Source organism: Hyperolius riggenbachi, chromosome 4 (assembly GCF_040937935.1).
Source record: "Hyperolius riggenbachi isolate aHypRig1 chromosome 4, aHypRig1.pri, whole genome shotgun sequence".
Taxonomy (NCBI): domain Eukaryota; kingdom Metazoa; phylum Chordata; class Amphibia; order Anura; family Hyperoliidae; genus Hyperolius; species Hyperolius riggenbachi.
In genome coordinates, this window is record NC_090649.1 from 390,012,221 (window position 1) to 390,025,634 (window position 13,414).

The 13,414-nt window shown below is 42.2% G+C and overlaps 1 protein-coding gene across 6 annotated transcripts in view; it reads left to right on the forward strand.

Annotated features, from left to right (window-relative positions):
• Nucleotides 1–13,414, forward strand: part of MAP4K3 (mitogen-activated protein kinase kinase kinase kinase 3) — a 391,382-nt gene that overhangs the window by 221,275 nt on the left and 156,693 nt on the right. For all 6 annotated transcript variants that reach the window (XM_068232153.1, XM_068232154.1, XM_068232156.1 and 3 more), the window contains 2 exons: nucleotides 8,984–9,056; nucleotides 12,746–12,877. In XM_068232153.1, the coding sequence (XP_068088254.1) occupies nucleotides 8,984–9,056; nucleotides 12,746–12,877 (205 nt within the window). The remainder of the gene's footprint in view (nucleotides 1–8,983; nucleotides 9,057–12,745; nucleotides 12,878–13,414) is intronic.

Here is a 13,414-nt window from a genome sequence, read left to right on the forward strand (position 1 = left end):
GCAAATCTCAAACATATCAAACTCTGAAAGCAAAAACAGTATGAAAAGCTGTGAGAATTAGTTACATTTCCTCTTCTCTCTCCAGACAGGTCAGTCAGAAACACAGGACACATGAGCTGCAGCTGTTGGATGCTCTCTTCTCTGTCACACACAGAGCTACACAGAGTTAACTGATCAAGTGTGAGGGGAATTTTCCCTCTCCTCATGGCTCAGTCAGCGGTCAGTTTTGGCGTCAGTAAAGATTGAAAGTATTTTGCTAACAGTAAACAAAGAAGTTTCTACTAAAATGTATACACCAGTGCTTAGCAGCACTTGCCAAACAATTCCTGTGTCAATTGAAAAAAATATGTGAATCGATACTATTCCTTTAAGTATTTTATACTTTTTGAGGCGCCTCCTCCCCTCCCAAGTTACCTTACAACCCCCTATGGTGGGGATTATCAGTTTGGGTCGCTTTTTGGAAGATCCCAGGTTTCTATGCCTCCACTATCTGTTGTGCATGCTTGTTCCTCGGATTTCCTTTAGGGTCGCACAGCAAAGTACAAATCTTGTATGCCACAGTTTCTGGGCAAGACGTTCAGGATGTTAAGTAAATCATAGAACAGGCTGTTAGATTTTATTCTGACCACACTGAACGTGGTACTGTTCCATTTATGTGGCTGTAGCTACTTATCTCAGCAGCTTAAAAGTTAAACCACTTGAGAAGAAATGTTGAATTGACGCTGTGTACAAGCTTTAGCATCTTTGTGTGCGCTGAGTCACCCAAATAGCTTTCCAAGGCTATATTTAGGTTATTTATAACACATCCTTTTTTGAATTACTGGCAGTTAGCTGGCAAAATGTACTACTCTTTGGTTTATGATAATCACATTCCTGAAAGCACAGATGTTTCACGCTCCTCCTTATCTGCACATTTTTACTTTTTTAAATAAATGAATGTGATGCAGTCCAGTTGTTACACAGAAAAGCTGGTTTCCCACCTCAGAGGATAATGTCTGTGACGTGCAGGCGCAAACCAGCTGCCTTTAAACAGGGACTGTACACAGGAAATATTGGCTTAGCTGGATGCTTGTGTCACTTCTGTGGAGAATATTGGGGGAAACTAATGTAAGTCCACTTCCTGCCTTTTTATCAATTTGGTAAAAAAATAGGGACCTGGAAAATTTTCCCAGCTTGCTCAATGGCTCGAGCTATGGGCTAAAAATTTACCATGCAAGTGTCTTCTTTCCTGTATACACATTGCCTAATAGGGCCTTTTGCAGTAAACTCTGGTAAAGTTGTTATGTACAGGGCAAATTTACTGTCAGGCAGGGAACACACTTGTCTTTCAGTTTTCAGCGCGCATTTTTCTGCATACTTTTTCTGCACACCAAGTGTGTTTCTATACAGGAAAACGTGCATTTTTTTCACAGCAGCTGATGTAATTGATAGATAAAACTGACAAAATGTGCAGAATCATGATGCAGAATGTCAGTTTTTTTCTGCGCGCTAAGAACACATTAAATGTGAACTAGCCCGTTGATTAACATGAGTTCTCAGTTTTTCAGTGCAGAAAACGCGTACGAAAACTGTCAAGTGTGTTCCGTGCCTTACTAGCGCAGGGAGGAGTACAGGCCTTATCCCATTAGCACAGCATGCGTTACCGCGGTTACATACGTCTGGCACTAATGGGTTAATGCACAGGTAAATTACTATAGACTACAAAAGGAGAATGGCAGCTGACTGACAGCAGTTTTGGTCTGTGTGTGATAATGAGTGCTGTCAAGGATCCGCAGTGTATGTAGTCTGCTGAAGTCATGCCAATGCTATATATAGCCTGATTAATTCAGTGCTCTCATCAGAGGTATCACTTGCTGAAAGGAGACTATTTATGTTTATCCTAAGTATCACAGCACCAAGATAATCAAGCAGCTAGCCACTGCTTCACTGAAAGTGGAATGCCAGCCAGAAATGCTTTTTTGTGGACAGAATTGGTAGACGAATTAGAACATTTGTCAGATTTGTATTGCTGTTTGTGTTTTGGTTACAAAGATTGTTCCTCTCTGTTTTGATGGACACCAAAGTGAGCTGAAAGCTCTCTAATTGGCACACAAACAGTAATAAAACATTTTATTGAGTGGTGTACTGAAGAGTAGAACATGACTTGATTCCAGTTTTTATCACCGTCTGTGTTCCTGTGAATAGGATTTCTGTCTCTAACTGTCATGGTGACAGGGTTACTAAGAACAGGAAAGAAGCAGAAGTCTCAGGGGACACCGATAGTAACAGGTTATAGCACTTCTCCACATTTTTCTGGAACTGGGAGATTTTGGCTAGAGTTAAGGCCCATACACACGGCGTAAAAATGTCTGTACAGACATGTTGAACGACCGTTTGTGCAACGGTTTGTTCGTGTGGACACGGCAAGCGACAAAGTCTGTCTGCAGACATCGCCATGTTTAAATGATTCAACTGGTGAATCTCTTGTGACTTTTGTCTCACGAACCGTCGCTTAGGCCTCGTTCACATCATTCAGCACAGATGGCTGTGCGATCGGATCGGAACGCAACGCGTACGTTCGCACGCCATCTGCGCTACTATGCGCTACGCTGCAGATCCCATTCACTACAGTGAATGGTATCTGCGCTGCGATTCCCAAAAATGGATGCAGCAGTGCAATTGCGCATCGCACTGCTGCGTAGCACATATGATGGGAACGGTAGAAGGGCTGTCTATGCTTCTACTGTTCTTGCGTGTCGCACACTATGCGTGCTGCCAAAATGTGCACGGCAGCACGCATAGTCTGAACGAGCCCTTAGTCTGTTGGTGTCCTGTAGTGTGTACAAAAGTCTTCTACAGACAGCAGAGTCGCTACCATAGTACTACTACTATACGTAGTCTGTGGCAGACAGCGTCCGTTGTGTCTTCACTCTTTCTGTTGTCACGTTTGTACAACTGTCACGAACTCGAATTGTCGCTGCCATAAATATGCTGTTGTCTGTTTGTCGCTCCCTCACAACTACAGACAAATGTATGCCGTGTGTATGGGCCTTTACACCTTAAACTAAACATAAAATAGTGTAGTAAAGGAAAAAAGCTTTCTGAAACACTAGAAGTGTTGTCCCAGCTAAGCTGCAGTGCTCTACATAGGCATTTGCAGATCTCTAATTTAAGGTGGCCAAGGTACCTGATCCAGCACATCATCTATAACTCTTTGGAGATTAATTGGACAGTAGTGATTGCTTTACTGCCTTGCACCATTTGACTTAGATCAGATGTCAGCAGAAACTTGTTTAAAAGTTGATAAACCACCACCACAAGAGGGCTACCTTTCTATTACAAATGTTTATTGAATTTTTAAGTTTTTTCGAAAGTACTATAGAGTAAATCAAGCAGCAAACAGTCACAATCAGATAATGTTGGTCTCTCAGGTCCCATATCACATATGCGAAACAGTAGCATATCTACACCCACACTCATAAGATAAGTAATCTCCCATGCTCTAGCTGGCTCCACAAGTCAGTACTCCTGTGACTGGTGCAGTAGTAGGGCCTATGCTGTCATGGCTGCTGGAGATCAATAAAAATACACGGGCCAGAAACTAGGTAAAGCATGTTAGAAAAAGAAGAGCAAAGGAAAGAAAGAAGAAAAAGAGGAAATATGTCCCCAAGCTCTATTGGCATGAGCCCCCAATCCTCCAGACCATCCACTAGTTACAATCATTTGATGCCATGGCTACCTTTGTACTAATTGATGCTGGGCACACCTATTCAGCTATTCCCATGCTTCTCCTTGCGCATTATTATTATTTAGTGTTTATACAGCACTGACATCTTCCCCAGCACTGTACAAGAGTATATTGTCTTGTCACTTAACTGCCCTTCAGAGAGGCTCAGAGTCTAATCCCTACCAGAGTCATATGTCCATCATAGTCTATGGCCAATTTAGGGGAAAGCCAATTAACTTATCTGTATGTTTTTGGGATGTGGGAGGAAACCGGAGTGTCCGGAGGAAACTGACGCAGACACAAAGAACATACAAACTTCATGCAGGTAGTGCCCTGGCTTGGATTTGAACTGGGAACTCAGCATTGCAATATGAAAGTGCTAAGCACTATGCCATTTTGTTCATTTCAATACGGTATGTTTATCAAATCAACTATCTAATGTATTCAAAATATTGTGCAGTGCATGACCTTTGGGACTGTAAGTGAATGCTCTGCCAGTGTGGCACTTAATGAGCATTGTATCAGATCGTACCCTAAGCTGATAGTCTTTAGGTAAGCATTTACATTTTTCTACATTTTTTTGTAGCAAATGAAATCCTTTTGCCCAGCCTTCATTACCATCATAATTAAATATTTTTAATAAAATGCACAGTATGAAAATGCTATAGAAACTGGTTGGCTGGATTCGTAGTGTTACTGTACCTGAGTGTTTTATTGTTTTGGTAATAATCTGCTCAGCGGATCGTTCAGAAACAGTGTTATCAGTCTGCCTACAGACTGTTCACACGCTCTACTGTCGCTGGAACGCCTGCCCAGCGGGAGGGTCGGACGGACCCGTCGTTCCTTATAGTAGTGCGTGTGTACGTACCTAAATAATGACTTGCACTGCACAATGCTCTCTCTGTGGAAACTCGCCAGTGTTCAACCGAGCGTAGGCAAGGCTGCTATTGATAAGGTTCCTTACTACTAGTACTGGTAATAGGTAAGTATCATTAGTTTCAGAGAATAGGTCAAGCAAGGTTTGATGTAAGAGTGTTTAGTGTGAGGTTGTAGTTCAGGATTAGTGTTAGGTTAAAGTACACGAGTTAGAAATAGCTTCGGGTTAAGGATAGGTCAGATTCGGATATTGCAGTGATATACTATGCCCAAATAAATAGCGCTAGGATTCTAGCATTGAAAATAAATGTACGTCTTGCATGGCTGATGTGCTAGCTATCTCCACTACAAGTCACATTTCCTGTAAGCAACTGCTGCAAGAGGTCTTGCTTCACAGTGGAGTAACTATGATCTGTCAGAAGCCATCTCTTAAATTGGTCCATAACACAAAGAGGCTGCCCTGCCACTTTTCATTGATGTCACTGTTGGTGCAAAGTACCCCACATATGACATGCTTAGTGTAGTCTGTAAGGCCTAGCTCGCACTGCAAATCGCCAACTGCAATCGCAACCCCTGAGCAAATTTGTAGTGCATTTTTAACAAGCGATTCCCAGTGTTTTGCCCAAAAAATTGTGGGCTTTTTGTTTCCGCTTTTGTAGATGTTTGAAATTTTGTCACATTCCTATTTCCCTAAAAGGAAACCTGCGCAGTCCGCTCCGGCCCACGTGGCGGTGATTGACAGCGCCGATTGTGCAGGCGCAGTACAGAGCGACCTCCAGGTCGCTCTGACGTCATCGCCGGGGACTGGGTCAGAGCTCCGCCGAACGGCTGCGGGCAGAGCTGCGGCAAGGGAGGTCCTGGGAGCTTGGGGCTGGAGGAAGCCCCCAGTAAGTACCACTCGTTTTACTAGATTTGCCCTGATGACTCCTTTAAGTGAGAGGGATATGGAGGCTGACATATTTATTACCTTTTAAAGGGAACCAAAGGTGAGAGGGATATGGAACCTGCCATATTCATTTCCTTGTAAACAAAGCCAGCTGCCTGGCAGCCCTGTTGATCTTCTGGCATAAGTAGTGTCTGAGTCAAAACCCTGGAACAAGCATACAACTAATTCAGTAGAACCTGAGTCAACTGAGTACAGAGTACCTGATCTGGTGCATGCTTGCTCACGGTCTGTGGCTAAAAGTATTATAGACACAGGTTCAGAAGTACTGCCAGGCAACTGGTATTGTTAAAAAGGAAATAAATATGGCAGCCTCCATATTGCTTTCACTTCAGGTTCTCTTTAAGCAATACCAGTCACCTGGCTATCCTGCTGAGCCTTTGCTTCTGAAACTGATAGCCATGGACCCTGAACAAGCATGCATCAGATCAGGTGCTTCTGACAGTAGCCGCATGCTTGTTTCCAGTGTGATTCAGTCACTACAAATAGATCAGGCAACTGGTATTGTTTAAAAGCAAATAAACATGGCAGCCTTCTTATACGTTTCGTTTCAGGTTTCCTTTAAAGAAAACCCGAGGTGGGCTCAAAAAATGAAAAAAAGTAAGCTACCTGATCTGCGGGACTGAGCGGATCAGGTAGCCGCAAGAACCGCCGCTCCCGTGGATCAGGTAGCCGCAATGGCCCACTTTCACTTTTGTGGCCTCTGGGTCACGACACTGCACTGAGAGATTGTGTGTCTCTCATAGCGTGCAGGGAGGTGGGGGAGCTGCAGGGGGCGTGGCCAGGGAAGAGAGAGCTGCTCAATGGTAGCTCAGGAAACCCTGCAGGAACACTCCTGGCTGGTGTTTTGCACAGGGAATCCCTCTCCCTTTGTTTACCTCTGAGTTAGCGACAAATCTTGTAGCTAATAATTCGGGAGGATGATAGCGCGCCGGTGGTGGGGCGGGGCTCGGCGGTTGGGAGACACAGAGCCATGTCAGGAGGTAGACAACATGCCTCTGTGTGTGTCCCATCTGCCCCCGAAGATCAACCTCAGGTTCTCTTTAAGACAAGTGCAATCTTTGAAAAAATTCTGCAAGCATCATGTTTGCGACTTTGAAAAAAATGAAATTGGTGTAGTGGGGTCACCACTAAGCACTTTTGAAATCGCCGGCAGTCAGAAAAATACTCAGAAGCGCTTCCATTCCATTTGTATAACTGCACCACTACATCACTGTAACTGCATGTGTGGTTCAGAGTCACTCCAAAATGGGAACATGCAACGAGCATCACAAAGCCCTGTATCGATTACACTATAAAAGCTCGGAGGCCATTTAGTAATGCTCACGTTGCACACTGTGTTTTGTAATGCAGTAAAGTGATCACAAGACAGAAGTTCTTTATCATAGAATGGGCAGCGCATATTGCTAATCAATAACATTAAAGCTTTGAGCTGCTGATAATATTCCAAGTTACGATCAATGGTATCATGATGAATTATGTTACAGGTTATACACAGGAACATGTTTTCACACTGCAGAGATACAAGTAATCCCTGATGTTGCCTTACAGTCTTTGTTTATGTTGCTGTTCTTGTATATTGAAGTTGTTTTATAACTCAATTCCTCTGAGGCAAGCAGCCAGTATATTTGTCTTGGTTGGTATTTTTCTATAATGCTTACATGTTCTCTTTTTCCCCTAAAGTATGTTTTATTGAGTTCTCGGTAACATCAGTCCTTCTAGTTTGGCCTGTTAGGGCTTTGAGGCGGCAAACATACAATAAAAAACTCAGGATGGTCAATAAAGTGCAACTTAATTTGAAGATGATGCAGAATAATGCACACCCCACCTTGGCTTTATTTGATTGGTCCGTTTTCAAGCTGCATAAATTGCCATAAAAATGGGCATTACCTAGGAATTATTTTCATCTAATTAACCATCACAATCACTACAAACTCACACTCAATAGGAGCTAACAAACAGACAACAGACAGGAATTATGCCAACATTGTCTCCACTTGTAACTATATTGGAACCTTTCCAGTCCACAAAATGGGCTTCTCCTACCATTTTGTATTTATCATTCTGGGAAACTGGTCCTCACCATTTTACTTTGGCTGGACATTGTGTCAAGGATGGCTAAAGTGTGCCTGGAGCTCTCTTGTGTTTAGGACTAATGCATAGAATATATCCAATGTTTATGCAATATTTATAACAGGTTTGTAATAGCTATTAAAAAAAATACTTAAATAGGAACTCCAGTAAATATAATGTAATAAAAAAGTGCTTCATTTTTACAATAATTATGTATACATGATTTAGTCAGTGTTTGCCCATTGTAAAACCGTTTAAATCCCTGATTTACAGTCTGACATTTATTACATGGTGACATTTTTACTGTTGGCAGGTGATGTAGCTGCTGCATGTTTTTTTGGCAGTTGGAAACAGCTGTAAACAGCTATTTCCCACAATGCAGCAAGGTTCCCAGACAGGAAACTGCCAGGAGTACCACGGTCCTCATAGTTTCTTGTGGGAGGGGTTTCACCACAATATCATGATCATAGATTTCTCATGTAAAAGGGGGTATCCGCTACTAATTGGGATAAAGTTCAATTCTTGGTCTGAGTTTCTCCTTAACAGCGATATCAAGCTCCATTGAAAATTAATTAGTGGCATAGCAGTAAGGGATGCAGAGGTCAAGACTGCACTAAGGCCCCTGGACTCAAGGGGGTCCATCTGGTGCCTTCCTTTAGCCTCCATGATATATTAGTTCTTCATTGGCCGCATAGGTTTAAAGCAAACCTGGCAGGAGAAAAATGTTTTAATAAGATACCTAAGTAGTGAGTAGCCTCCGGATGCTCTACAGACTTCCCAGATCCTCCACCAGCTTAGCGTTACTGGCCAAAACCCTCTTCATCTCCATGGCTGTGCTCGCTTTCATGTATCAGTATGACCTGTGCATGTGTGAGTAAGGTCCACACATGGCCAGTAGTACGGAGTTGCTCAGGCATGGAGGAAACAGCTGTGCATGAGCAGCTTTGTGTTACTGGGCATATGCATGTACTCACACATACACGGTACAATCACGCCCATACTCGAACGGGAGCGCAGCCACGTAGGCATATTCAACAAGCCCTTGCCGAATATGCTTACAGAGACCCAGCACTGGAATTGTGGGCCACAGGATGATCACCTCTACTTTTGCTTTGATTAGCGGCACCATAATTATCAACAAACTGTTTCCCTTCCCTGCTCACGCCACTGTCACACTGGAATGAAGGTTTTGGCATTTGTCATGCAAGTATAATGTATACAGTGCTGGAGGAGGAGGCCCCTTGTATAATTTGCACTGTGGCCCATGGCTCTTTTGCAAACTTATTTCATATTTTTTCAATAGAGTTGTAATTGAAGTTTATTATTTCATTGAAGCTTTAACCTTTAATTGTCACATGTAAACACCAAACTTGTTTGCCTTACAGCGGATTTTGGAGTGTCTGCTCAGATTACAGCCACCATAGCCAAACGGAAATCCTTCATTGGAACTCCATACTGGTAAGACTACTGTCTTTTATTTGTTGTATTTTAAGGGTCAGCCTGGCAAAAATTATATTTTCTTTCTGCATTCTTACTGGAATATTGGATTTGCTATAAGCAGTAGTGGAGACAGGACACTGCACACTGCACAAGCAGTTAGGCTATAGGCTAGTTTCATCTCTATGTAGCAAATGGACGGCAAACTCTTGTGTGCTGGCGCTGGTTAACCTGTTAATATATGTTTTTGGGATGTGGAAGGAAACACTGGAGTATTGGAAGGGTTTTATTACAGTGCAAGTGATTCTTGGCATTTTCCAGTGGTAGTAAAATGCAAGACCCGTGTGAGATATATTTTTCTTAAAAAGTCCCTTCAGTGTGGAGCTGACTGGCCCTCCGATCTATCGCAGATAAATCTACCGATTTATTTTCTGTGTTTTCACATGAAATCAGGTTAATAATATGTTCTATTTTTTTACTTTCATGTGAAGAAGACTGGGTAATTAAGGTAAAAGGAGCAAAGCTAAAATTATACTGCCTGAAGAGAAAATACATTTATGAGATAATGAATTGTATGTGCAGTTCAGCTAAGAAATAGACCATCAGTAGCAAAGAAAAGGGTCTCATTGTTTTCCAGTACAGGAAGAGTTAAAAAAAAAACTCATTTGTTATGTAAAAGAGCTCTGAGCTATTTCAACGACTGGGCCGGACACAGTCCTGTTTTCTGAAGCACTTCAAACAGCCAAGAAACAGGAAGAGACAGCTTGAGATAATGTTTTACTGCAGGAAAGTTCAAAGGGTTATTATTTCTACTTTGTTTTATAGCTTAAAAGACTTCACTAAGCTTTACATTTTATAGATAAAAAATTGATAAATCTATAACACCTTAGTGAATTAAAAATTAGATTTTTACTCATGAGGTAAATTATCAAATGTTCGATAAAGTGTTCGATAAAGCTTAGTAAATTGAGGCCAGTGTGTGGTTTTAAAACTGCAACTGTGACAGAATGATGCAATGTTATAAAAAAAACAACTATATAACGGAAAATAAAAATGAGACTCTTACTTATTTGCTACTAATGTTCTATTACTTAACCGTACTACACATACAATTCATTGTTTCATAAGTTTTTTTTATTTTATTTTTCTTAGGTTTGCTTTAATTAATTTGTGTTTTTTTTTGGGGGGGGGGGGGGTGTAACATGTTGCATTTGTAAGAATTTAATGGATATCCTTTTAGGCACAATTTAATGAAAATGTAGTGCATTTTATGTGCTTTTTCATAGAGGCGTATAATTGCTTACACAAAAACACATGTAAAATGGATGAAAAGGGAACAGTTTATAGAAGGAAATGTGAGCAGGCCCTCAGGGCAGTGGTGTTTATGTTCTCATATCAATGGTGTTCTTGTTTGCAGTGAAGATGTTAGTTTAGCACATGATGCTGAGCTGGGGATGGAGAGTACCATCCTGGCAGGAATACATTACAGTCATTTTCCCTTCCGCAGCATCAGTTATTTGTGCAGAGCTGAGACCAAATATGCCCTTCCTCCTGCGCCAATGGATTTTATGGTTCTACTTCAGAAGCTGTTCAGAGGTCATCGAGTGGCTTGGTCCCAGCCACTTAGATTTATCAGTGCCCATCCCTCTGAACTTTCATAGTGGGACTGATTGGTCAGGATCTGTAGACAGATATGTCAGAAGCTGTCAGATTGGAAACCTGCACTCTGTAACTTACCTATATTCTGTATCCAACCATTCAAAATCAATAGTACCCAGCCTGGGCCGAAACATACAGTAGATGTTCAGACAACACTGTGCACATTAGCTTCTACCCAAGACAAAAACAACTTGCAGACTGTGCGACAGAACCATGCTATCAGAAGAGGCAGGGCTTGGCTAGGAAGTTATAGAGTGTCCTGAGGCTGGTGCCAGCTTCCCACCAGTTATCCTCACACACCCCAGCTATGATGTCAAACCGAGTCTTCTGGATGGGTTTGGAACCGGCTACTATGTCATGTCAGTGGCTTGGCCTCCAGATGTTAATGCTGGGAGGAGATGTGGCACTTTTACCACAAGTGCCACATGAATTTTTACTACTGAAATATTAAGGCCTGGAGGTGAATTAACTTAGAGGATTATGACTCCCAGAGGAGTCACATAACTGCAAATTTGAAGGCCTTTATAGATGATTGGGGAGGTGGTGTTTGCAGTGCTTTTGTGCACAAGTAATATTGTCTGTTTACAAAGTACAGTATATCTGCTTTGAAAGCTGCCCTTTCTGTTTTATTTAAGCTGCTTTTAATTATATATTAATATCTTTGAGTGAGCTGTTCTGAACTGGGTGTATACTTGAAGCACAGAGAGCTCCTTTTCAGTTGTTATACGCAATGTAACAACTGAAGAATGCAAACAAAAGATACTGTTACTTCCACTAAGGGCCCTTTTTTGCAGAGTGATGCGAGTGGGGCTACCTAGCCGCATCACATCACTTCCGCTGTTGGCCGCGTCGGGAGATGCGGAAGTGTATGGAGGGGACAGCGGGCAGATGCGGCTGTGCGAGAATCTGCAGCATGCTGCAGATTCTCCGATCGCTCCTCATGCAATGGAAACTGTTCCATTGCTGTGCATTGATTTCAAAACACCCGCACTGCGATATAATGGAAATGGGCACTTAGGATTGGATCCTAAGCTGAAGGTTCTTTCAATGGCAGGACAAAGTGCTGTATTAAACAGTTTAAATGCTGTTTTGCTAAATTTTTTGTTTGAGCTAATAGGTTTAAGGCTGTAAGGAGTGTTTTAGAGCAAAGAAGAAATGCTGAGTTTCAGAGCACTTTAAATGGCTCAACTCCTACAGAAAAAGTAATGTATAAGATTTACAATTTGCCCAGCAAGCTCGTGGTGAGCCAGAACTCCTTGGAGTGTGTAAGGGGCTGAAAGAGACCAAAAAGCCTCCTTACTATAATGCTATGCAAAACAGAAGTTTACCTTCTTCAAAGAGAAGGTATTTGCGATTATTCAGGTTGTAGTGAGCTGTGAGTTATCCCACACTGCATCACTGCTAAATATGAAAATCATCATCTCTTGATGATTAGATAGCCTGATAGCTAAACACATCTCCAGAACCGCTGGAATGCAATAATGTGTCAGCTTGTTGAAGAGGATCTGTAAAGAACCCCCGGGGGGACTCGCCTCCTATCGAGGCTTCCCCCATCCTCCTCCGTCCCACGGCGGCACCGATACAGCTCCCCAAACAGTGGGGATGTAAACATTTACCTTCCTGGCTCATTGCATCATTCTCTAATATTTGCAGTTTACACACTACTCAGCATTCTAAATGATTTTACAGACCAGGCTACTAAACTATTGACCTGTCCTCTGCTGAAGAAAAAAAACAATACGGTGACTGACAGTTGAGATAACAAGCTTCAGAAGTCAGAGCTCTCTGCGACTTTGAAAGCCGTGGCGCTCAATGGCTCTATTGCATAGATAACAACTTGAGTTTCTTAACGCTTCCTGTACCGGAAACAATATTAGACTTATGTCTCTGCTACTAATGTTTTATTTCTTAGCTGTACTACACATCATTATATCATATTTTTTTTTGCTTCAGTGTCTCTTTAAACAACTCTTAGAGTACAACACACATAATGTAGATACATTTTGAATGGGGGTGTTTGAGTAATCCAATGGCTTGTCTCCTATTCCCAGGATGGCTCCTGAAGTTGCTGCAGTAGAGAGGAAGGGGGGTTATAACCAGTTATGTGACATCTGGGCAGTTGGTATCACTTCCATAGAGCTTGCAGAGCTCCAGCCTCCAATGTTTGATTTGCATCCAATGAGGTAAGTCTTATGATTCTTTACTAATCAAATACTAAGACATGCAATTCTTTCTAACACAGGGTCTTGTGTTACAGTTAGCTTGTGTGATTGAAACAGTAACATAGCAGTCAGCTTGAAGTGACCCTGAATTAAGCAAAAATCCTCTCACATTGTGAGAGAGAAAGCGAACATGCTCACCAAGCCGCACTTGTCTTATGCTGGGCATACATGGCTCGATTTTGCAGCTTGATTCTCCCGCTCAATCGTTTCGCCACTCGATTCCGCAGTCAAATTTCTTATCTTCCGCTCGTTTTTCTTATCTTTTTCCATTCACTTCAATCCGGGATCGGGTGGGAGATCGGACATGTTGCAAATGATCTATCGAGCCATCTTAATGGCTCAAAATCGAGCCGTGTATGCCCAGCATTATATATGGCTGTCTAGAAGGCCTCCTGGCTCTTTAAATGCACAGACTAAATATGTGCACTCCCCAGCACACATATACAGGAGCTGAAAACTGCATGCAAAAGAGACACGTTGCACATATTGCAATACATG